Here is a 24258-nt window from a genome sequence, read left to right on the forward strand (position 1 = left end):
CTTCCCAGCCACATCTCGCGAGATCAAGATTCATGAGCAGCTATCGGCCGGTTAGAGCTTGCGGGGAAGATGGAGTATCCTGCATTGGGCACGGTGGAGAATGCGGACAGCGGCGGGGCCAGGTCGTACAACAATTCGGAGGAGCGGGAGGGCCGGGAACCGGATGGGCTGCGCTTCGACCGCGAGAGGGCGCGCCGCCTCTGGGAAGCAGTGTCCGGGTCGCAACCAGTGGGGAGGGAGGAAGGTGAGTCCGGGGGCTTCAGAGGCTGGAAGCCCCTCGCCCGCCTGCTAGTTTCGCGGGGAGTGGCGGAAGCGGGGGGCGGGGACATGGACCGGCCCCCAGGTCTACCGTCACACCCCCTGGCGCTCGGCCCGCCCCCTTGCGCGAGGCGCCAGGGGACTCCCTGACTCGTGCACCACGCTATGGCCCGGGCGCCGTGGGCCAGCTCCCCTGAAAAATCCAGGCTGCGGCACCCCAAGAATCGCGCGCAGATGGTCAGTGGCCTTCTCACGCTCGCCGTGGGCTTCTTTCCCCCGCCTTCGTCACGTACCAGAGCTCACCTCTTCCTGAATTCGAGGACTGGAATCTCTAGGCTTGCCGTCTAGGCCATCTCGGAGACCCCCAGAACCTTCCCTGCCAGCCTCGTAGCCCCTTCATCGTCCCAGTTTCCAGGTTCTCCCATCCCTAGTGTCTTTTGCCTCCTTTTTTCATGCCCTGCACTTCCGAGGGCTGTAGAAGGCCGCCTCCTTACCTCAGTGTTCCTTCTGGACTTGGTGACTGAGTCCTGGCTTACCTCTTTTGTTTTTTGGTGTCTCTTCTCTTGTCTCCACCAGCTGGGTCCTTTTTCTAATATGGGGGCCAGGAGCCTGAGAAGCTGGTCAGGGCATTCTTTGGCTCCAGCTTCTTGTTTGTATCCCACGCTTGACCCAAAGTTGAGAATGGAATACATAAGGCCACCTAGAAGGGCATTTCTGAGCTTCCCAGCTTGCTCTGCACTTGACCTGGCCCTGGATAAGATGGAGATAGAAAGAGGAGAATAGAAAGAGCTGCTGTGACCCCGTTTTGTGACCCACTTCACAGTTCTTAGCAGAGCTAGCTGCTTAACTCTAACCCAGAAGTACACAAACTGGGCTTTTGTGCTAATCCTGTCAGGTAATCTGCAGAGAAATCAGATTTCTCTAAATTGTTTGCTTGCTGAGCAGACTAATCTTGGAAGTTAATATATTGCTTGTGAACTGATTGCCATGGGATAAAATGAAATTTTTGACCACATCCAAGGAAGATATGTTTAAATTTGGGGTGGTACACATGACAGACCTATACCCTATATATACTCTACCAGTTAAACTAGTCTTGTGTGACTCTTAAATTAATATGAGGCTCCTATCTCCCTCATTCTTATACTTTCAAACTTGTTTGGCACACAGTTACAATTTTCCTTTCATTAATTTGACAAATACTCTCTTCCCAGGATTGGCTGGAAATCAAAGCTGCAGAGATGAAAATACTGTCCTTGCTCTGGAGGGGCTTGTGGTCTAGTCCCGGAAGCAGACGCCAAGACAGTTGCAGTATAATGTAGTGGGTGCAGTAAGAAAGTCTAAAAGTTGGGGGTACACAAAGAGGAAGTGACCTTTGTCCTCAGGGGACAGAGCAGGCATGCTCTGGACCTTGAAGCAGAGAACACAGCAGCTGTGCTCTGGAAAGTGAACTGTTTATGTGTGTGTGAGGGCACACAATCACTTAAAGACCAATTCATTTCTCTGATCTCACTTTGTCCAAGGATTTGTTTGAGGTCTAGATAGATACCTATAAAACCAAGTCCTACTCACTTTGGGTTTTTTGTTTTCTCTTAGTTATAATTTTTGTTTTCTCATTGAGTTGTAATTTATACACCATAAAATTCACCCATTATAACTGTACAATTCAATGATTTGTAGTAAAAGTATAGAGTTGTATAACCCTAGGCCAACTTAGAATATTTCCATCACTCCAATTAGTTCCTTTGTGCTTTTTTTTTTTTTTTTTTGGCTGTGCCAACTCTTAGTTGCGGTATGTGGGATCTAGTTCTCTGACCAGGGATCAAACTCGGGGCACCTGCATTGGGAGTGTGGAGTCTTAGCCACTGAACCACCGGGGAAGTCCCTCTTTTGTGCTCTTTTACATTAAATCCCCACTCTCACCTCCTGCCCTTGGCAACCACTAATCTGTTTTCTGTCTCTATAAATTTGCCCTCTCCGAACTTTTCACATAAATGGAACATATAGTACATAGTCTTTTGCATTTTGTTTCTCTCACTCAGCATGTTTTTGAGGTTTAGCCAAATTGTAGTGAGTATTAATACTTTATTCCTTTTTATTGTTAAATAAAATTCCATTGTATGATTCTTGCTTTTTTATCCTCTAATGATCTATGCCTTTCAAGTGGGCTGTTTAAACTATTGACATTTAATTTAGTTGTTGATATGACTAGATTTGCTGTCCCTCCTTCATGACCTTGTGAAAATCAGCCCTTTGTTTCACATTCTAGATCTCTCAGCCTCTGCCCCATACATCTTCTGATTATCTACAATATAGATACAAAATAAATCCTACCAATTAGGTGCTTTCTCATAAGATTTGGAAGGTAGAAATGTGGTGAAAATCACATTCCTGAGACTATTGGTACTATCAAGAAAAACTGTAAAACTATAAGGTCTTCCCACATCAGTGTTCCACCATCCATTCTCCAGCTTCATAGGTTAAGAGGCCTGTTCAGTGACATGGAGCTTCTTACTTCAGCAAGGCTGCGGTACAGGCCTAAGAGACTATCTCACATGTTGGAAGAGTAATGCGTGCATTGTTCCTGGAGACATTTCCGGAAGGCTCAGCCTAGTACCTCAGTCTTTCCAATATTTTCTAAGCACCTAATTGCTTGTATCAAACCTGTCCCCTGTGGTAATTGTGGTAGATGGATTAGAGTTGTATCTGACCAACAGAGATGCACATTCAGGCCACCTTCTCAGAATTCTGATAACTCATGTAAGTCTTTTTCCCCTCTGTGGACCTTAGCTTCCTCCAGCCTCATGAACTTCTTGCAGATTTTTGTAAGTCAGGAATTCAGGAAAGGGTTGACTGGACAGTTCTGACTCAAGGTCCCTTTTGCAATTGTAATCAGATGGTGGCTAGAGCTGAAACAATAGTGGATGGAACTTCTGGAGGCTGACTAGGTATCTCTTTTTTTCATGTAGTCTTGGTCTCTCCATGTGATTTCATGATGGAATAGTTAGGACTTCCTCCAAGCTTGGAAGAAAACTGCTTATGTAGTGGCTTAAGACTTGAAGAACAGTGCTCGCTTCGGCAGCACATATACTAAAATTAGAACAATACAGAGAAGATTAGCATGGCCCCTGCTTAAGAATGACACACAAATTCGTGAAGCATTCCATATTTAAAAAAAAGACTTGAAGAGCAAATATTCCCACTTTGGTTCATTTTTATGATATGTCTTCCACATGTCTGTATGTTGCTTAGTGGTCAGACAGTGATTCAGTAACACCTGGAGTCAGTAAGGCCTTAGTCCTCTGCAGTTGGATCTGTGGGTATGTAGGAAAGGGCATTCAAAGTTCAGGCCATTTTAAAGTCAGCCCTAACTTTTATTTTCTGTCAGGCTCTTTTGCATCAGTTAGGTTCATGTGAACTACCAGAGTTGGCCAGGAGTATTTAGCCACCTTAGGCCCTTTTAGGTCCCCACTGCCACACAGTCTCAGCCACAGACATGACTAACCTCGGGTTATAGTAGAGCCTTTGGCCTTTCCTGCTCACCTGCCTCTGAGACCATCACTTGCACCGACATTATCAAAAGATCAGGGCATTGTGTACCACTCCAACTCAAGTAATTTCCTCTTTCATGGGGAAGCTGTTGCTTCTCACATCCTGCCTCTTCCTGGTAGAACCTCTGCTCTGACTGAGTGCGGGAGGTGATAAGAGCAGTCCCAGATCCCTGCTCTTCTCATCCAGAGTTCAGCAGTTGTGCAAGCATAACTGCTTCCCAGATTGTTAAGTACCTTTGATCAGTTTCCAGAGCACTGAAGGGATTGTTTCTGTCAACTTTGTCCAGTTTTAGTTGCTCTGGGTGAAGATGATTCCTCACTCTACTATAGCTGCAAGCTCTACCTTCTACTTATTTTATGTCCAATTTCACTTTCTCTGCCTGACTTCTAAATTTGGGGGGTTCAGGACTCAAAATCCCAGGGGCTTCCCTGGGATTGGTAAAGAATCCAGTCCACTCAGAGGTAAAGAATCCATCTGCCAGTGCCGAAGACACTAGTTCAATCCCTGATCCAGGAAGATTCCACATGCTGCAGAGCAACTGTGCCTGTATGGCACAAGTAACGAGCTTGTGCTCTAGAGCCTGAGAACCACAACTACTGAGCCCACAAGATGCAGCTACTGAGGCCTGTGCACCCTAGAGCCTGTGCTCTGCAATAAGAGAAGCCACTGCAGTGAGAAGCCCGCACCCTCCGCACCTGGAGAAAAAACCCACACAGCAACAGAGACCCAGCACAGTCAAAATAAATAAATAAATATTAAAATCCCAAGAACTCTTTGCTTTTCCATCTACATTAGGCATCCTCTTCTAGTCCACCGCTTTAAACATGATAAATACACTGATGATTCTCAATTTGTATCTCCAGCTCTGACCTTTCCCTTGAACTCCAGGCTTGCATCTCTAGGTGACTACTTGATATCTCTACCCATGTGTATGTTAGACCACTCATGTTTAATATAGCTGAAGGAAAAGTCTTAATTTCCCCTCCAACACTGTCTTCCTCCACTTCTCATCTACTTGTTGCTCAAATTCAAAACCTAGGAGTTATCCCTGACTCCTGTCCTACTTCACCCTCTCCATCCAGTCAGAGAAAGTGGATGTCAGATCTACTTCCAGAACATAATTCCAAATCCATCCACTTTTCCTCGCCTCCACTGACAACCTACCTGGTCCAGATTTCTGTCATGTGCTGCCTAGAAGACTGCAGCAGCCTCCTCCCTGCTCTCCCTGCTTCTGTTCCTATTCCCATACAGTCTGCTGACACAATGAACAGACTAATCTTTTCAAAACGTAAGCCATATCTTATCACTTCTCATTGCACTATGAATAAAATCCATAGTTCAGATCATGGTTTATGAGGCCTATACTGGTTCAAGCATTATCTGGCAGGCCTCAAGCTGTTTTTCCCAACTTCATTTCCTACCACTATTCACTCATTCACCATACTGTATCCACAGTGTCCTTCTCTTCATTTCTTGCATATGCCAGACATTCGTGCCTCAGAGACTTGATTAATTTATTTGTTGAAGTGTAACTGATTTATAATATTGAATACGTTTCTGCTGTACAGCAAAGTGATATTTTTTTCATATTATTTTCCATTATGGTTTTATCATGGGATATTAAATATAGTTCCCTGTGCTATACAGTAGGACCTTTTTGTTTAATTCATTCGACATACAGTGGTTTGCATCTCCTAATCCCAAACTCCCAATACATCCCTCTCCCACTCCCTCCCCTTGGTAATGACAAGTCTGTTCTCTATGTCCGTGAGTCTGTCTCTGTTTCATAGATAGGTTCATTTGTGTCGTATTTTGAGATTCTGCATGTAAGTGATATATGTTATTTGTCTTTCTCTGTCTGACTTCACTCAGTATGATAATCTCTAGGTGCATCCATATTGCTGCATATGACATTATTTCATTCTTTTTTATGGCTGAGTAATACTCTATTGTGTGTAGGTATCACATCTTCTTTATCTGTTCATCTGTTGATGGACATATAGGTTGTTTCCATGTCTTGGCTATTGTGAATAGTGCTGCTATGAACATAGAGGTACATGTATCTTTTTGAATTATAGTTTTGTCTGGATATACACCCAGGAGTGGGATTGCTGGATCATATGGCAACTCTATTTTTTTCAATTTTTAAAGAACCTCCATGGTGTTTTCCGTAGTGATTGTACCAATTTACGTTCCCACCAGCAATGTAAGAGAGTCCCTAGAGAGTCACCCTCATTCAGCATGTGTTATTTGTAGACTTTTTAATGATGACCATTCTGGGTCATGCATTTTATTAGATATTGGGGATACAAAGTCATAAATGACATAAAAGACATAAACATAGACTGTTTAGTCTCTGGGAATCAGATTCTGAATATTCTTGAGAGGAAACCCCATCTCCTTTAATAAAATAATCCAACATCTCCAGGCAAGGAGAGGATGCCTGGACCCTGGGTAACATTTTCCTCTTGTGGGCTTTGCATTCTGAGGAGCCTCTCACCCTCCCTTTAAAAAGCTCTCAGGGGCTTCCCTGGTGGTTTAGTGGTAAAGAATCCACCTGCCAATGCAGGAGACACGGGTTCAATCCCTGATCCAGGAAGATCCCACATGCCACACAGCAACTGAGCCCATGTGCCACAACTATTGAGCCTGTGCTCTAGAGTCTGGAAGCCACAACTACTGAGCCCATGTGCTGCCACTGCTGAAGCCCATGCACCCTAGAGCCTGTGCTCTGCAACAAGAGAAGCCACTGCAATAAGAAGCCTTCACACTGCAACAAGTAGCCCCTGCTTGCTGTGACTAGAGAAAGCCCGCGCACAGCAGTGAAGACCCAGCACAGCCAAAGATAAATAAATAAAAATTAAAAAGCTCTGTCCCAGATCTATTCACGCAACCACTTCCTTTTGTTTCTCTGAGAATGGCTGAGGCAGCCAAAGTCTTTCAGAAAAATTTACCAAACACTGTAGGAGAAAAATGGGGAAATAAACAAGGGACTCCAAGGAGCAGAAATATAGCCAGACAACACCCCTTCTTCCCAAAAGGGCTGTTATAAATAAGCTTTCGTTCTTGCAGGAGAAGAACCTTAAAAGTTCCCCACCCAAAAGTTCCCTCCAGGAAATCTTGTCCACTTTTTGATCCAGAGTAGAAGATAAAAAACATGGATTTGCCATCTCATCATGGTTTTCTAGACTTATCCCTGCCTCAGATTATCAATGCCATGGTAATAGAAATGTCTGGAGTGAGATTTTACTCCCTCTTCAAAAAGTAAGGCCTTGTTTTCCAGGTGCAACAATTAAGTACAGGTTAATACTGTGGTTTCCTGCCGTGTGGAACTTACATGACATATTGAGTAATTTTAGATATTTCAAAATCTTGATTTCAGATCAAGAACAGTAAGAGAATTATTTCCTTTTCAAGTCTTTCAGTCCTTCCAGTTCTACCTGAGAAGACGTGTCAGTTGGTTGCTACCATGTCTTAACACGTCTCCTCACAGTTGCCACTCTCTTGATGTTCCTTTTAGGAAGCTCTGCAAGCTTCTCACACCAGTATCTAGCTAGAATTGTTTCTTTTTTAATGTATTCATTTTTATTGGTTTTTACTTAAGTTTGTAATTTAAAGACTCCTTTTTAAAAGAATTTAGTGAAGAAAGTTAGCCTACATAAAATTATAAAGTAAGTTATAGGTTTGGTGGCACAAGAATATAGCCTGAGTCATGAAAGCCCTTAGGGGAGGGGTGGCAGATTTAATAGCATGGCATTCCATTATTCAGTGCCTGCATTTGAGGCAGTGTTCAAAGACAGTGCTATTGAGGCAGGTTTTTAACTCACAGAGTGTTTATTTTTCTCTCTGTAGTGGAACACATGATCCAGAAGAACCAGTGTCTCTTCACCAACACCCAGTGTAAGGTTTGCTGCGCCTTGCTCATTTCTGAGTCCCAGAAGCTGGCACACTATCAGGTATGCCCTTGGACCTTAGTACTTTCTAGACCCAGTGCCACGTCCCCTCTTCTCTCTGGCTTGCACAGTGAATTCCTTCTTAGCCACCCAGATGTTGCCTCCATGCATGTTGGCTTAATTTTTGACTGAGTCTTAATTTGACTGATTGTCTTAATTTGACTGAGTTGCTTAATTTTTCTGAGTCTCATTTCTCCATCCAAATCAAGATCATTGTACTTATATCTTCCCTTACAGCTTGGTGTAGTAGAAAGTCTATGCTTTAAATAAACCTGTAGTTGAATCACAACTCTGCTACTCCTCTTGGTCAAGAAACCTCATTATCTTCAGCCTCAGTTACCTCATCTATAAGATTGAGATGATGATAATTTTCTCATAAATGTTTATGATTAGATTGGACAGCATTTAAGTACGTTATACAAAGTAGGAATTCAATAAACTATATTTTCCCCCTACCCTCTCCTCCTCAAAAGTTTCTGTGAGGATGAACCACTGAAAATCTAGTAGATATTTTTGAGTGCCTTAGGTATGAAATGGCATTTGGGTATCTTTGATCTTTTTCCTGGGTTCTTACAGAGCAAAAAACATGCCAACAAAGTGAAGAGATACCTAGCAATCCATGGAATGGAGACACTAAAGGGGGAAATGAAGAGGCTAGACTCAGATCAGGTAATCCAGCTGCCATGTTGAGACCACTCACTTCCTGATGAAGCCAGCAGGCAGGTTGGTGTGGTGGAAAGGGCGTGGGCTTTGAGTCAGACTGACTGGGCTTCAAATCCTGGCCCTGTTGTGTGACTTGGGCAAGTCTTGATCCTTTCTGAGGCTTGATTTCTTCCTCTGTAATAATGAGGATGCTAATATCAACTACCTTTCAGGATTTTTCCAAACAAAAATGAAGGAAGGTTTATTAAAGCACCCAACACAGAGCCTGGCACATAGTAGGGGCTCAGTAAATGGAGCCATTGTTATATATTACGTTGAATGGTTTGTCAGAGTAGGACCACTGTCCATGCCCTACTCAGGAAGAGAAAGGAAGGAAACCAGAATGCTTACGTTCTTGAGATCCAATGGAAAGAACTGAGTTTAGCACTTGAATATTGGGAATAAACAAGTGGAAGGAACACTTTTCCAAATTCTTGCTCTGATCAAGATGTAAACATGTTTGCTTTTGCCTTAGCAATACTGTGAGAATTATGCTGAAACAACCCCAGTCCCTCAGGTGTACCATTATTTTTGTTCCATAGCAGGCTGTGCAAATATCATGGGATGATAAGTCAGCAGACTAGGGCCAAATACTAGCTCTAGAACTTACTGGTTGGGTGACCTTGGACAAGTCACTTAACCTCTCTGTAGAGATAATAGTTGCTACCTTGTAAGGGTATTGTAAAGTCAAATTACAATTCCTAGTGGATGTTCAGTGAGTTAGACTTTACACTACAAACTGTGCCTCCCTATCACAGGGGCCACAGGTTTGGAAGGGCGTTGCTCATCCTTTCTCCACATTCACTGCACTAACCCCCTAGTTGCCTTCCTTATGATGTGGAATTCAGAAAGACAGTATCAACTCTGTGGCCCTGGGCAAGTCACTTTACCTCTTTATATCTCCAATCCCTCAACTCTCGGGGTGGTCCAGTAGTTCAAATGAGATCACAGACTCCTCCACATCCAACAAAGAATTATTCAGCCCCAAGTGTTAATAGTACCAAAATTGAAAAATCCTATCTTAGAATGAATATTTTATTCAGAGAGCAGACCTGAAAGAGATCCTGGAAGCCCTTAATATAGGCTTGAAATACATTGTTTTCTAGCCTAGTCATAATCATCAAATAATATCCAATGGGCTTGTTCAATAAACCCTGAACATCTGCTGTGTGCCAGTCTCCCCCAGGGTGCTAAGGATAGGAAACATACGTGAGTCTAACGGTCTTTGCCCAGACGTTGAACTTGAGTCCACAGGAAAGTCTCCTAAGCTACAACACTGTCAGTTTAGGGTGGCACGTGGTATGATAGAGGTCTGTTTAATGTATTCCAGGAGTATAGAGGAAGAATAAAGCTAATTCTTCCTGGAATAATCACACAAAGCAGGTTGATAATTCTTTACTGAGTAATTTTCTTGAGTAAAAGTCTCTCAGAAGAGATGATATTTAATCGGGCCTTGAAGGCTAAGCAGACATACGCCAGGCAGGAAAGAAAGGAGGACCATTCTAGGCAGTAGGAACGGCCCAAGTAAAACGTGGAAGTAGCAGCGAACAAAACGGGGAGTGGTGAGTAGAGCATGAGATGAAGTAGCTCAGAAAGAATCCAGAAAGGTAGGTTGGGGTCAGTGTGTGAAGAGGGCCTTGAAGGCCCATTCTCCTATGGGCAGTGGGGAACCAGTGAAGATTTTCTGGCCGGGCAGTGGCGTGATCAGACCTGTGTTCTTTCTCCTAACCAGAAGAGCAGCAGAAGCAAAGACAAGAACCAGTGCTGCCCCATCTGTAACATGACCTTTTCCTCCCCTGTCGTGGCCCAGTCGCACTACCTGGGGAAGACCCACGCAAAGAACTTAAAGCTGAAGCAGCAATCCACTAAGGTGGAAGGTACTGGTTTTCCTGAGTGGTGCTATATCGGGACCCCTCCCGTCCTCAAGGCACCAATGCCAGGTGCTCCCAGAAATGCTCACTGGGGCCGCAGACTTGAAGAGGTTGAACTGCTTTTGAGAGCCCTTAAAAATATCAGAGTAGACACAGCTTCATTGAAATGCAGCCTCAGAGTCCTACTCACCTAACCTTCCTTTCTTTGGTTATATCAGTCTTTCTCTGTAGAAGCTTCTTAGCCCTGAGCTTTTGTCCTGACAAATAATTATAACTCGGGAGTGCCTAAGTCCTCCAGGCTATGCACACCAGGAGAGCATTCTGTCTCCTGCCTCTTTCACTTAGATTTTTCCCTCCTAGCATCCACCTGCCCTTATTACCATGTATTCCAAGTTAAAAGTTAGATTTTTGTCTTTTTTGTGTGCTCAGGTTATGCCCTGTTCACTTTAATCCTCTAAGCTGCCTGTTCTCCTCAAGACAAGGACCTGCCTTTCAAAGCTGAAGACTTCAGCACTGCCAGTACTGCCCAACAAACAGTGTTTGCAGCTGCCATGAATCCATTCCCAGGGCAGTGACTTCTAAAATAACCCCCTTTATCTTGTCACCACTGGGGCTCAGCCTTCATTTTCATCTCATTAACTACTGACTTTTTAGGATTTTACATCTCTGCTAACTGCAGTTAGTTAGCAGTTGGTTAGCAGACTGAAGGTTCTTTGACTTTTTAGGATTTTACATCTCTCCTAACTGCAGTTAGTTAGCAGTTAATTAGCAGACTGAAGGTTCTTTGATCTTTATATCATTTTTTTCTCAGTAATTTTTCTTCTCTATTTTGGACCAAGAGGTAGACTATACTATCTGTAATACTTGTCCTTTTTTGAATTGCTGTATTATGAAAACAAGACAATTATGTTTTAGAAGACTTTGAAGAATAGGGTAAAAAAAAAAAATCACTCATAATTATACTGTCTTACCACACCCAAATCTAGTATTCTAGCAATAAAACAGCAGATGAAGTCATGGATGCCCAAGTTTAAATCCTGGCACTGCTATTTACCATCTGTATGACTGAACTTAATGCATGAATTTTCTCACGTATAAAATGTTGATAATATCATCTACTTCATACGTTATGAGGATGAAATAATGCATATAAGGGCCCTGAGACATAATAGATGTTCAGTAAATGACATTTTAGGATTTTTTTGTTTTGTTTTGTCTTTGGGCCGTGCTGCACGGCTTGCAGGGATTCAATCCCAAGTAGGGATTGAATCTGGGCCCCAGCAGTGAGAGCGCCAAGTCCTAACCACTGGACTGCCAGAGAGTACCCAGCAGATTCTATTGTCGGTATTAGCAGCACAACCACGATAGTGAGTGGAATCCCCACATAAAATGCAGCGGTTGGTCAGGCATTCACCACCCAGAGCATGTCATTGGCCTTGCTTCCAATTTGTTCGTCATTAAGTTATACTAGTACTAGTTGTTTTTTTTGTGAAGTCACTGTTGGTACCATTTATGGTACCAAAACATTAGGCCAAAGGAAACTAGCTTAAGAACAGAACTTTGTAAGATCACTTATCTTTAGATTTATATGAACTTGTCTTTACATAAATGGGAAAATTCCCTGGAATATTCCTGGACCAAAGATTCCATATCGAAGAGTTTATTTTTCATATTTACTTTTGGCCCTTGCCACATAACAGATGTGTTTTTATATAGTTATAATCATAGTTCATGTACCATTTGTATCTTGCATTAACTTTTAATTTTGTAGTTAGAGCACATTTCCATGCTATTACATGAGTTTATAACTATATTTCTGAAAGTAAACATTTCTCTAATGTAAAAGTAATACAAGCATATTGTAGAAAGTATGGAAAACATAGATAAATGGAAAGAAAAATACCCATAATTTTACCATTCAAAGACAACCACTGTTAACATTTTGGAGTACTATTTCTCCTATAATCTTTTGTTATGTGTATGTGTGTATATCTGTGTCTATATTTGTTTTATGTGTGTCTAGCTTATGTATATAAATGTAAAATACTTTAACTTTATTGTTTTTATAAAAACAATGCATACTCCTCATTGTTACTTCTAGTTCAAACAATGCAAAAGGTACAAAGAGAAGAGTAAATACCACTCAAATCCTACCACCAAGAGAGAAACACTGTTAATATGTTGGCAGCATTTCAGAATACCAGTACACACATACAGATTGCACATGTCTTTTAATAATGATATGATCATATTGTGTGTATAATTTTATTTTATACTCTTTTCACTAATAGAACATTTGTATTTCTCCATGTTATTAAAAAGTTTTTCATAAACATTGTTAATGACAATGTCCCATTGCACCACATTCATTTAACCATCCTCTAATGATGAATATTTACGTTTTCTCCCTCTCTTTTGTTGGTATTTATAAATAACACTACAGTGAACAGTCCTGTAGAATTCTCTTTCTATATTTCAAGTTGTTTCCTGAAAGAAGACTCCCATAGCTCTCATTTTTATTGGATGTCCATTAAATGGTTCCTCCAACTTTAATGAACCATTCACCTCTGATGTTTCTCTTTAGTGTCTTTTAAAGATTGACCTTTACGTTTTAATGACTATGTTTATCTCTTCTGATATCAAAAATCTACACTCACTGTAGAAAAGGTGGAAAATACTGAAAAGTATCCTTTTACTCAATGCTTTTGGTCTTTCTCTACATATTACCGGTTGTTTTACAGAACTAAGGACAAAAGAAATAGTTTGCTATATAACCTGCTTTTTTTTTTTTTCACTCAACACCACATACTGAATATTTTCTCATATTACTGAATATTCTGCAACATGTCCATTACTTTTCCAGTGACTTGTTGAAATAATGACTAAGGAAAATTAATAGCCAGGAGAATCAAGAGTCTCTCTACTGGAAAACCATGTAGGAAAAGCCAGCAACTTTCTTCTGGCTTGTTGAAAATCCTCAAAACTTCCCCCATTGAAGTGGAAGGGATGAAAGAGCATCTGTGTGTGAGTGCTGCTGAACCCCACCCCTCCTCCACCGTTGGTGGGAGTTCTAGGCCACATTCTTAAAGCAGTGGTTACTGGATTGATACCATTCCAGCCACGTGGGCTCATGAGTGAGCCATGGCATCCACCTTTTAAAGCAGCAGTGCAGCCTATAGTCAGGACATTTGTTGGCCCACAGGAGGTTTACACATATGCCCATACCAGGCTCTGATTAGCTGAATTCATAGATCCGAGCCAGGGATGCTTTCTGTAGGTAAACGCATGGGCTGTAGCCTTCTTGTCTCCCTGCCACACTCTGGCAGCCTGGCATAGCAAAGAGGGCATGGTCTTTAGGGTCACACAGACCTGGATTCACTCATTAACTGAGTGATCTTTGGTAAGTCATTTCACCCATCTGAGCCTTGGTTTTTCTCTATATCATGGCAAGATGATACCTACTGCAGAGCATAATTCAGAAGACCAGAAGAGAAAATGTATATACAAAGCTGGTAACTAAATGTCAGTGTCATTCTCCTCTCCCAACTCAGCATAGAAGGCAGTGCAGCTCAAAAGGCCCCCTTAGTGTGGCGCCTTTTCTAAATGATCCTCTAGACCCTCAGGCTGTGCATCTGTGCATTGGCTTCCAGATCTATAACGGGTACTTTAAGGATGGGAATAAAACACCCACATTTCTTGTCCTATGTGCTGTAACATTCTGGGGAGTTCTGAGGGATGAAAAGACTGCAAGCATGTACATCTCTCATCTATTGTAATTTGGCAGATGGGTAGCAGAAGTACAGAACCTCCTCGGAATATGAGAAAATAGGGATTCACGTGCCTAAAGTAGTTTAAGCTGCCAAACAAAGGAGCCAGTCTTGGGGTTCCCCCATATCTTCTCAATTAGAGAAGGCTTTCACTGTGTGATTCATACAGGCAATGCCCCATATGCAAGTATGATTAACTAGTGACCCAGCCTTTCTTTGCATTCAGCATACATAAAAGCCTCGCACCTTCTGGGTTTTTTCATTGTTTCTGTTTGAATTTTCTCACCACAGCTCTGTCGAAACGCCTTACAAACCCTTTCCTTATGGCCTCCACCTTAGCCTTGCACCAGAATAGAGAGATGATAGACCCAGACAAGTTCTGCAGCCTCTGCCACGCGACTTTCAATGACCCTGTCATGGCTCAGCAACATTATGTGGGCAAGAAACACAGGAAACAGGAGACCAAACTCAAACTTATGGCACACTACGGACGGCTGGCCGACCCTGCTGTCACTGACTCAGGTAAGGGGCCTAGCTCACACCCAGAGCTGGATCAGGGCTTGACTGCTAGAGCTCCCTGGACCATCAAGGGTGTGCCTTTCCTCTTTAGGTCTTCTGAAGCAAGCATTGCAAATTCAAATGCTTGCAAACGCTAGATGGGAAATTTTGATAAGTGAAAAAGCCAGAAAGGGATGTAGTCAGCTGAAGAGTACGTGCCTCTCCTAGGCAGTGCTAAACATTTGTTACCGTATCTTTCAGTTTTTTGAAAGACTCTGGAAGCCAGATTTACAGCTGACCCTCTTTTGCTCTAGTCCCTGCCCCTGCTTTACTTGGTCCTGCCTGGCCATTCCCTCATTGTCTCTTTTTTATTGGCAGGATTCAGGCACTGCAGTGTTTCAGGCCGCTTATCTTAACTTGTATCCATTCTTTTCTTGTATCTCAAGCCAAAGCCTTCTCCTTGTATTCACCCTCCTCCATTTAAGGCTGAATTACCATATTTAATCCTAGAACTGTCTCCTAGATACTTTTTTCTTGCTTAAATCATCTGATTTCTTTACAGATCAACTAAATTCCTTCATGAAAACCTAGGTGGGGGGAAAAGGTATCACATCCCACTTTGATATTAATGTATACAGCATAATTTGATCCCCACAGCATTCCTATAAAATAGTTTGTGATTTTCCCAATTTACAAGTAAAGAAGATGAAACTCAGAGTGACATGCTAAGGTCATACAGCTGATATGACCTGATGTTAATAAATGACAGCATCAGTCGGGGTCTCTGGCTCTGTCTGATTCCAAAACTTACACTCCTTCCCCCTGCCTCCAGCTTTAAGTGTACTTGGCTGGAGGTGCTCCAGGTACAGGGTGTCAGCAGAAATATCGAACTGACTCTGACCCCCTTCTTACTTACAGAGGTGGGGTGTTGACCTGGGATGTGCAAGCAGGGACTTCCACTGACAGGACTTCTGCCTTCCCAAACGATTTAGGTTGTTCGCAGCTTGGCTTTTTTTCCCTGCTGGCTTCAGTCCACCCTTGTTCATTCATTCTTTCAGACAGTCATCCTGCACTTACCAATAGCTGCCATAGTCCAGGCCTTAGGCTAGATACTCTCACGTGTAATTACCTGATTTAATCCTCACAGCAACTCTGTTGTGCACAGTTGATTATTCCCATTTTACAAATGAGGACATTAGCATCAGAAAGATGAAATGGTTTGTTCTGGATCCCATGCTAGACTGTGGCAGCCAACACTGAAATCCAGGTAAGGTTCTGTGGTAGGTCCACAGAATAGTTTCCATGGGGCTTCTGGCATGTATCATGACAAGTATGAGTCAAATGAGAGATGGATGACCCAGAGTGTCCAGATGTCTCCCACAAGGGTGAGATGTAGCCTCTACCAAGCAGATTAAACAAGACTTGGAGTTTGCTTTGTACTCCAGGCCCACATTTCTCTCATTTATTCAAGAATGCCAAACTAAGCCCTGCATATCATTCAGGTAGCCGAATGCTTTCAGTCGCTGGAGCTCTCGACATCCCTCCTGGGTTACTGGAATCCTCTTTCTGTACCCCCTATCACCTTCGCTCCTCCTTCCTTAGGGCCTTGCCTCCTGCACAGAGCAGGTCTGCTTTCTCTGCCCTGTTCTGATCCCCTAGTTTCTTCAACCTCTGTACATGGGACAGGCTTTCAGGTCTATTCATTTCATACAAAGTCAAGAAATGTTTGTTGAGCTCTTTCCTAATATACGCCAGGCATTGTGTATATAACATATATTAATTACATGTCCATGTTCTTATGGAGCTTAGAGTCTAGCAGAGCAGACAGGCATTGAGCAATTAACTACAAGTGTGGCAAGCTTTAGAAAGAGAAACAAATGGTGTGCTATGAAGATAACTTAAGATGGAGGAGCAAGGATCAAAGGCTCCCAGAAGCAAAAGGGATAGTGTGGGGCAACATGATGCTGGGGCGATGAGCAGGTATCCCATCATGGCACTGTAGGTCATGTTTGAGATTTGAGCCTTTATCCTAAGAGCACTGGGAAGCCATTCACATCTTCAGCATTATTAGTTAGAGCATTCTAGTTACAAAGTGGAGAATGGTTTAGAATGAGGAGGAAGGGTAGTGGAGAGAGACCAACAATGAGGCTGTTGCAGTAATTCGTAGTGGGGAATATGGGAGCTTGGACTAAGGTGGCATTGGTAGAGATAGACAGGAGTAAATGGATTCAGGAGGTAGATAGGAAGTAGAATTGGCCATTCAGTGTGGGAGCTGAAGGAAAGCGAGCAGTCAGGGTTTAGCCTTAAGCCACAAGGTGAATAACCAGGTTTTGGCAGCCTGAGTTTAAGACACCCATGAGATATCCAAGTAGGAATGTTCAAGAGGCAGTTGGATACATAGGTGTAGACCTAAAAGAAAGGTCTTGGTTAGAGATACCACCATTTTGGTGGTTAGAAACTGCTAAATATTGATAGTTTCATATGTTTGAAGCTAATAAGTGGTACTTGAAATCAGGGAAACGAATGAGATCCCTTAGAGAATTTGGAGAGAGAGGAGTGAAGGGCCTAAGATTGAGCCCTCTGAAAATTCTGATGTGCTATAAACATGGATGAACCTTGAGGATATTATACACAGTGAAATAAATCAGTCACAAAAAGAAAATTCCTATATGATTTCACTTGTACGAAATATCTAGAGTAGTCAAACTCATAGAAACAGAAAGTAGAATGTGGTTGCCAGGGATTAGGAGAAGGGAGAAATGAGAGTTTAATGGGTATAGATTGGCAGTTTCACAAAAATGACAAAAGTTCTGCACAATAATGTGAAGATACTTAACATGATGAAAACACAAATTTCTCTAACCCAGAACTGTCCTTTAACATTAACGGAATTGGACACTTAAAATAGATTAGATGGTAAACTTTCTGTTATTTGTATTTTACCACAATTTAAAATAGTAAAAAAGGAAAGAAAGAAAACCAAGATTGAAACCTCTGAAACTGGCAATAGTAAATGGTAAAGGTCAAACAAGAGACAGCAAAAGAAACTGAGAAGGAACCACCAGCGAAGAAAAATCAAGAGTGTGGCATGCTGAAAGCAAGAGCAAGAGACTGAAGGAGGAAGGAATCACCCGTGCTGTCAGGCACTGTTGAGAAGCCAAATACAAAAGTGTTGCATAAGCATCCATTTGTCCATTAAGTTTAGATACAGGGAAGCCTCCATTGGCCTCAGAAAGAGCGTGTGTGCATGTAGAGGGATAGGTTGCAGAATAATTGAGAGACAAGGAAATGGAGAAGCAGTTGTAAACAGGGCTTTCAAAGTCTTGGCAGTAAAGGGAGGAGATACAGGTGCTTTTCCAAATAAATCAGATGTTTTAAAATGAGCTCTAGTGACTTATTTTTCATAAGATCACAGGGGGAAACCAGAATATCAAACATGTCAAATGAAAACCAGATAAAAATGGATGAGTGTGGGTACTGAACAAAGCTGTTTTTTAGAAGCACCAATGAATTCTTCACTTACCCCAAGTGACGATTTGAATCTAGCTTACAGATCAGTATACTCTGCACTGAGATGTACTTTGCATAGAAGAGTCCAGAGACCTGTGGTGCAGAAGAAAGGATGAGAGCTTCACAAACCAGAGGGCAAATCCAGCTGTGACCCCAGGTCACTTAACCTCCCTGAGCTTGCTTCCTGCTCTGATAAATGGAGAAAACCACCTACCTATCTTCCAGTATTGTTATAAGAATCCAAGGGCATATGTATCTAAAATTTTGTTATGGTGCTTGGTGTTTAATAGATGATGAGTGAGCTGTTGTAATCTGGGCATCAGTGACTCTTAACCATTGGTGGTTGTTACCCCCACACCAGCCGCGGGTTCTACCCTGGACCTTGCAGGGATGGTGGTTCTGCTAGTCCATTATGAGTCTTTTGCCTGTTTGTGTTGAACCATGAATTCTGGCCTTCAGTGTCTAAAAAAGACCTGAATTCTAATTGCAATAATTTTCCCCTTAAATACTTTAAAAGGATATGTCTTCCAGGAAATACCTGAAGATACAAGAGAAACAAAGGTAGCTGGGAACATTGGCTAGCTTATTGAATTAGAGGAGATTGTTGGTGTTCCCAGCTGCCATGGAAGGCTGGTTAAAAGATACTCTCCACTTTTTTGCCAGCATCACTCATGGAACCTATAAGAGTGAAATACAAATAAGCCAAAACCTCATATTTACTGGACACTTACTATGTGTCAGTTACTTTTATTTGAATGATTACAATAACCTTATAAGGTTGATACTAATATTAACTGTATTTTATAGGTATGGAACCTAAGTCTCAGGGAAGCCCCACTTTTACACATATCAGAGAGGTTAAGTACCTAGCATGTGGTCCTACAGGTAAGAAATGATGGAGCTGGGGTTTGAACCTAGGTGATCTCACTCCAGAGCCGTGAGGTTTTAGGATGGCAGATGACTCAAAAGGTGTGTCAGAGGGCTCTTGAAGTCATGTATACAGTGGCCTGCCTTGCTCAGCTGGCACCAGGCATGCTGGGTAAGTAGAACCTCATAGTCAGCCACTCCTGTTTGCCATTCACTAACTCTGGGTTTGTGGACATGTGACCATGCCTTATTTTCTTCCTCTGTAAGAGAAGGATGGTTTTCATGGGATCCTTATGAGCATCAATCAAAATAATATAAAGTGCATGACTATATCAGGCACGTAGTAAATAATAACTGCTTTTTATTGTAAATATTATGGGTATGGTATAATTGGTTTATAGTTGAGAAAAGCTGAGGATCAGAAAGGCAAAGGGATTTAGCCAAGGTCATGTGAATGCAGAGCCAGGAGTCCAGCCCCATTTCTTGGCTCCCAACCCATGCTGTCTCTGCTAGACCATGTGAAGAAAGGCCACTTTGTCATTGGAACAGCCCTGTTAGTGAAAAAGGGTGTCTGTGAGCCCCACAGTAGAGAGATTAATTTTCCTTATAGGCCTTCTCGTTAATTACTGTTATTGCAAGCCCAAGGAGAGGGCTGCCTTCCCAGAGATCTCTCATCTAAGGGCACAGTCCAGTTGGAAAAGAGTGACACCAAATGTCACTTCTTTGTTCTATCAATCATTTATTTCCTCAGCAGACAGCTACTCTGGACCAGGCTCCATGTTGGGACTAAGGGTACAGGGCAGTGGGGAACAAGGAGGTTCCCAGCTCCAGGGAACACACAGGCATACATGTGCCCCTGATCATTGAGTCATTGAGGCCTCTGGGATTCTTACCAGGGCCAACGACCTAACCTCACTCCACTCGTCCATCTTCAGAAGGGCATTTGCACATGCTGTGAGAAGCACAGAGTCCCCAGGTCCCTTCTTATTGGATTACTAAGCATCTTGACTTTTATGTGTGTTTCAGCCGGGAAGGGCTACCCCTGCAAGACATGCAAGATAGTGCTGAACTCCATAGAACAGTACCAAGCTCATGTCAGCGGCTTCAAACACAAGAACCAGTAAGTAATCACACTTTGAAATTCATGGGTCTGCAGCAGGAGTTCAGGGCTTCGGAATCAGAACAAAGCCAGGTATTCCTTGGCTAAAAAGGAATCCTGGCGGTCTTTTCTTTTTAGTTAGCAGAAGCTCAGTCAGTCAACAGAAGTATCCCCTATGTGAGTTCTCCTGTCAGCTTCTCCCCAGTCTTTAGACCTGTTGGGCTGAAGGTTTTAGTAGAAAAACAGAAATGATTCTCTTAGTGGTCTCCTAAGTTTTTTGGCAACATGTTATCAGTCTAACTGGGGACACTCCCCAACCCCAACCCACCACTGGCTTGAAGACCCTAGTCTTCACTGCCATTGGTTCTGTGGCAAGAGCTCCCTCTACAGGTTTTTACCAAATATGACCAGGTTCTTTCATTAATCAAATACTGAACACCTAGTGGTAGCCCAGACAGACCCAGTCTGACAGACTCAGTCCCTGCTCTGATAACCTAACATTCTGATGGGAGGAGACAAAAACGATGACCATGCAAACCACCAATAATTACAAATGGTGGTAAGTGCTTTAAAGGGAAGAGACTAACAGAGTTGTCTGTAATAATCTTGAAAATGACTCACATTCTTTGGTTGAGCTCCTGGTCTGTTGCAGGCCATATGCCAAGCAGATTCTCTCAGGTAATCCTCACAATAGTCCTGGGAGGAAAGGGTTATTCTAATTTACAGACATAGGCAACCAGCAGAGCTACAATTCACACTGAGGCTTGGCAGGCTCACAGCATGCTCCTCCAGGGCAATGCTGACTAGGGGGTTGTGGTGCCATGTGATACGAACAGGCCACATCTGGCTGGGAGGGCTCAGATGGTTCAGTCCCTGCTTTTCAGGAGGGTAGTGTGGACGGTGTGCCACAGCATAACCTTCAGAGATAGGAATTATCCCTGTTTTACAGATGAGGAAACAGTTTCAGGCAGATCTGCTGAGATGACTGCTTTGACTTTGATGATTGGTTCTGCATTGCTTACAGAGCAAGTGAATTAAGGTAGTAGAAGTGCAGAGTGTTAGGCTCAAAATGTTCTTGGTCCTCTCTGCTCTGCCTGAAGTCTCTTCTCCCACACTGGCTTTATTGATAGATGCATCTTGAACTGGGAGAACTCGTGAGGCTCCCCTTAGATATGATTTGAGACAAGCCCTCGCAACTTGGCTTGCATCTCGCTTCTAGCATTGCAGCTTGGCTGGTGGCAATTTTGGCAAACAGCTCGGAACCAGTCAGAACCCTACCGTGGGGCTACCCAGACCTGAAAGTGCTAGTGTTGTTTATTATTTTCTTCTTACACTTTCCAGCTGTGTGACCTTAGGTGAGTCAATAAACCTCTTTGAGCCTCCGATTTGTTCTCTGTAAGATTATGGTACAAAAAAGCAAAACAAAGACTATAGTATAATTTGTTGAACACGTAATTCAATCTCATTTAATTTGCAACAGCATCTCTGAACTAGGACTCCCCCAACCCTTTACAACCCAAGGAAACCTAATATCAGATAGATTAAGTAACTTGCCATAGATCCCATGGTTACTTGGAGTTAGACCCAGTATTCAAACCTCTGACTCCAAAGCCCATTCATTTTGCTCTGCTGTTTCCAAATGGAGCTCTTCTTCCTCACCTTATGGGAAGAAGTAAGTGTTAGAGATAATATATGTGAAGTCCTAGTCCTGATAAGAGGAGCTATTAGAGATAAGCTTTCATTCACTCACCAACGATTTATTGTTCACCTATTATGTGTCAAACCCTGTTTTGAGCACCAGGGCTATGGTAGGAACCAAGACCAATGCTTTTCTCTTTTCCATTTGATCCCCCTCTGATGGTAGAAAGAGATCCTAAACAAATCCAAAACAAATCAGACAGTATCAGGTGATACTAGTGAGGTCATGACTGGAGAGCCACTTGATTCCATGTGCTGAGGAGAATGGTCTTTCTATCCCATCCAGGTCATGTAGAGCCCCACAGGCAGAAAAGTGGTTCAGTATAGAGGAAACGCATGGGCTTCAGTCCTGAATCTACCACACTTTAAAACAGCTTACTGTGGGCAGGTCACTTATACTTTCTGAACTTTAGTTTCCTTGTATATAAGATGGGGGTGCTGGTCCCCCCGGCCTGCAAAATTAGCAGAGAATGAAACAGTATACTGAAAGCAGAACACCCGGCCTTGTGCCTGGCATGCAGTGGTCCTCAGTAAAGGAGAGCTGCCCTGCTTATTACTCCACACCCTGAAAGAGCTGTACTATCATTAGAATAAGCTACCTGGGATACCATCACAACCACCACAGACTAATCCTATGCCTTTGTTCCCTCTCAAATTACAGGTCACCAAAAACCGTGGCATCACCTCTGGGCCAGATTCCCACGCAAAGGCAATCCATTCAGAAAGACTCAACCACCTTGGAAAACTAGAGGTGTTTCTGTCCAGCAACCCAAGTTGAACCAGCCATGAGCCAGCTTCCTGTTACTGTGGTCAGCCCTTGGCTCCCTCTTCTTCCTTTCTTACACCTGGAGAGTACACAGGCCTGAGGCAGGAGTAGACCATAGACAGCCTCAGATTGGCCCAGGCAAATCTACTTCTCCTCCCCTTTGGAATCGGCCCTGTAGGTCAGGGTAAGGGAAGCAGAGATGTTGACAGGACTCGGTTTTTCCCAGGGTGATAATTTGGAGGATGGCCTTTCCCTTTCATCAGCCCTTCTGGGCCATATGTCATGAGACCCCAGGCCTGTCTTTCCACTAGAGGTCGCTTATGGACCACTCCTTGCAGCTAAAGAACAGAGGTCTCCCTAGGCTCTAGGCATCTCCAGTGAAACCCGGAATTTTCACTCTAAGCCTTGGCCTAGGTAGGAAAGGGCAGATGGAAGTGGCTGCCACATGGAGGCTTGGAGTTCATGTGACACTTCCCGCCCTGCAAAGAGTGTGAGCTTTCCTGAGCCTGGTATCTGATGCTGGCCAGTTGTCCAGATTTCTGCCCACTGTGAAGTCTCCTCCTGGAGCGGTGACACAGTCCTGGCAGAGCACTGCTCTCCCGCTTTCCCCTTCTCCACAGTCCTGAATGGTGCTAAGGACCTGCAGCAACTGGGGACAAGCTAGAGCCGAAGGAGGCCTCAGCGCCCAGTGGGATCACAGAAAATGCCAACAGAGGCCTTTCCTCTCCTCCATCAGAGGTGCTCTGGCACAGGGTCATGTGGGAAGGTCCCCACGTAAAAATTTCCTGGATGGCTCTCTCCCTTTAAAGGGAAACTGCCCTCACACCAGCCAGCTCCGAGATTGGCCGCTGTCCTTCGGCCCTACTGGTCCTCTTGTTCCCCTTGCGAGCAGACCATCCACCCAGGCTGCTGTGGTGCTAGTCCTCCCCCATCACCCACTAGGAGACTCTGAGACCAAGGAGCAAGACGGACCCTTAAGGGAATAGAAAAGAGAGCTGGCGTAAGCTTTTGCAGTGAGGAAACAGCTATGTCCCCAGCCCCAAATGTAGATTTCTACAACACTGCTGTGCTTTATGGCCTGGGACTTCACTGGGAGTGGACTTTACCTCATAGCTTTCAAATAGGAATTCCATGGAGGGTCACCCTCTGAGGTCCCTCCTCATTGGGTCAGAGAAGTCCACATCTGCTCTTGTGGGCTCCTCCCTCCACTCCCTGTCCCTTTGCCTGTAAATGCCTTTGTGTATTTGTGTGTGTGTGTGTGTGTGTGTGTGTGTGCGCACGCTTGTGCGCACTTATGCTCTATCTTTTGGTCACTGAAGCATCTAAATAAAGAATTTCTCCCATGAGCCAGACTGCAACTCAACAGATCTGGGATTTGAATCGTCTAGTATGTGTATCTTTACCCTTTGCCCTCACCCTGCTCAGACTTCCAGCACCCTAAGCAGTAATTTTAGGAGCGGGGACAGAAACAGGTATCCAAATTGCTTGGCAGCTCTGTAGAAGTCCTACAGAGTCCAGGTGCCCTAAATTCAATACAAGCTTATCTGCTCATGTACCTCCCGCTATCTTGGAGGGCCTCACAGAGGTCTTTAGAAGCTTTAAGCTGGGAATCTACTTTGTTTGAGATGATCGTGTGGCTGCTGTGTGAGAAGGAATTCAGGGGATCAGGAAAGGAGATGTACAGGGAGGCCAAAAGGGAAGCGGTGTCCAATTTGAC

The 24258-nt window shown here is 43.5% G+C and overlaps 1 protein-coding gene and 1 non-coding gene across 5 annotated transcripts; both read left to right on the forward strand.

Annotated features, from left to right (window-relative positions):
• Positions 1 to 23921, forward strand: ZNF346 (zinc finger protein 346). Of its 4 annotated transcripts, none has more exons than XM_061423046.1 (7): positions 3 to 244; positions 7663 to 7766; positions 8340 to 8432; positions 10198 to 10342; positions 14395 to 14625; positions 20005 to 20098; positions 22437 to 23921. In XM_061423046.1, exons 1-7 carry the CDS (start codon positions 70 to 72, stop codon positions 22522 to 22524), a joined length of 930 nt encoding a protein of 309 aa, XP_061279030.1. In that variant the 5' UTR covers positions 3 to 69; the 3' UTR covers positions 22525 to 23921. The 4 variants fall into 4 exon arrangements, with proteins under 4 accessions (XP_061279033.1, XP_061279030.1, XP_061279031.1 ...); XM_061423047.1 differs by having other exon boundaries at positions 4 to 244; positions 14443 to 14625; XM_061423048.1 differs by having other exon boundaries at positions 8 to 122.
• Positions 3325 to 3431, forward strand: LOC133252264 (U6 spliceosomal RNA). The gene has a single exon (XR_009737876.1). It is a non-coding gene; the product is annotated as a U6 spliceosomal RNA (small nuclear RNA).
• Positions 23922 to 24258: the final 337 nt, after the last annotated feature.

This window comes from Bos javanicus, chromosome 7 (genome assembly GCF_032452875.1).
Source record: "Bos javanicus breed banteng chromosome 7, ARS-OSU_banteng_1.0, whole genome shotgun sequence".
Taxonomy (NCBI): Eukaryota; Metazoa; Chordata; class Mammalia; order Artiodactyla; family Bovidae; genus Bos; species Bos javanicus.

What these genes read in the sequence shown, in the direction of transcription:
- ZNF346 (XM_061423046.1), top strand. Translation starts at nt 70, where the DNA reads ATGGAGTATCCTGCATTGGGCACGGTGGAGAATGCGGACAGCGGCGGG. An exon ending in ACCAGTGGGGAGGGAGGAAG is followed by an intron (nt 245 to 7,662) that starts GTGAGTCCGGGG and finishes TTCTCTCTGTAG; the next exon opens with TGGAACACATGATCCAGAAG. An exon ending in CCCTGCTGTCACTGACTCAG is followed by an intron (nt 14,626 to 20,004) that starts GTAAGGGGCCTA and finishes TGTGTGTTTCAG; the next exon opens with CCGGGAAGGGCTACCCCTGC.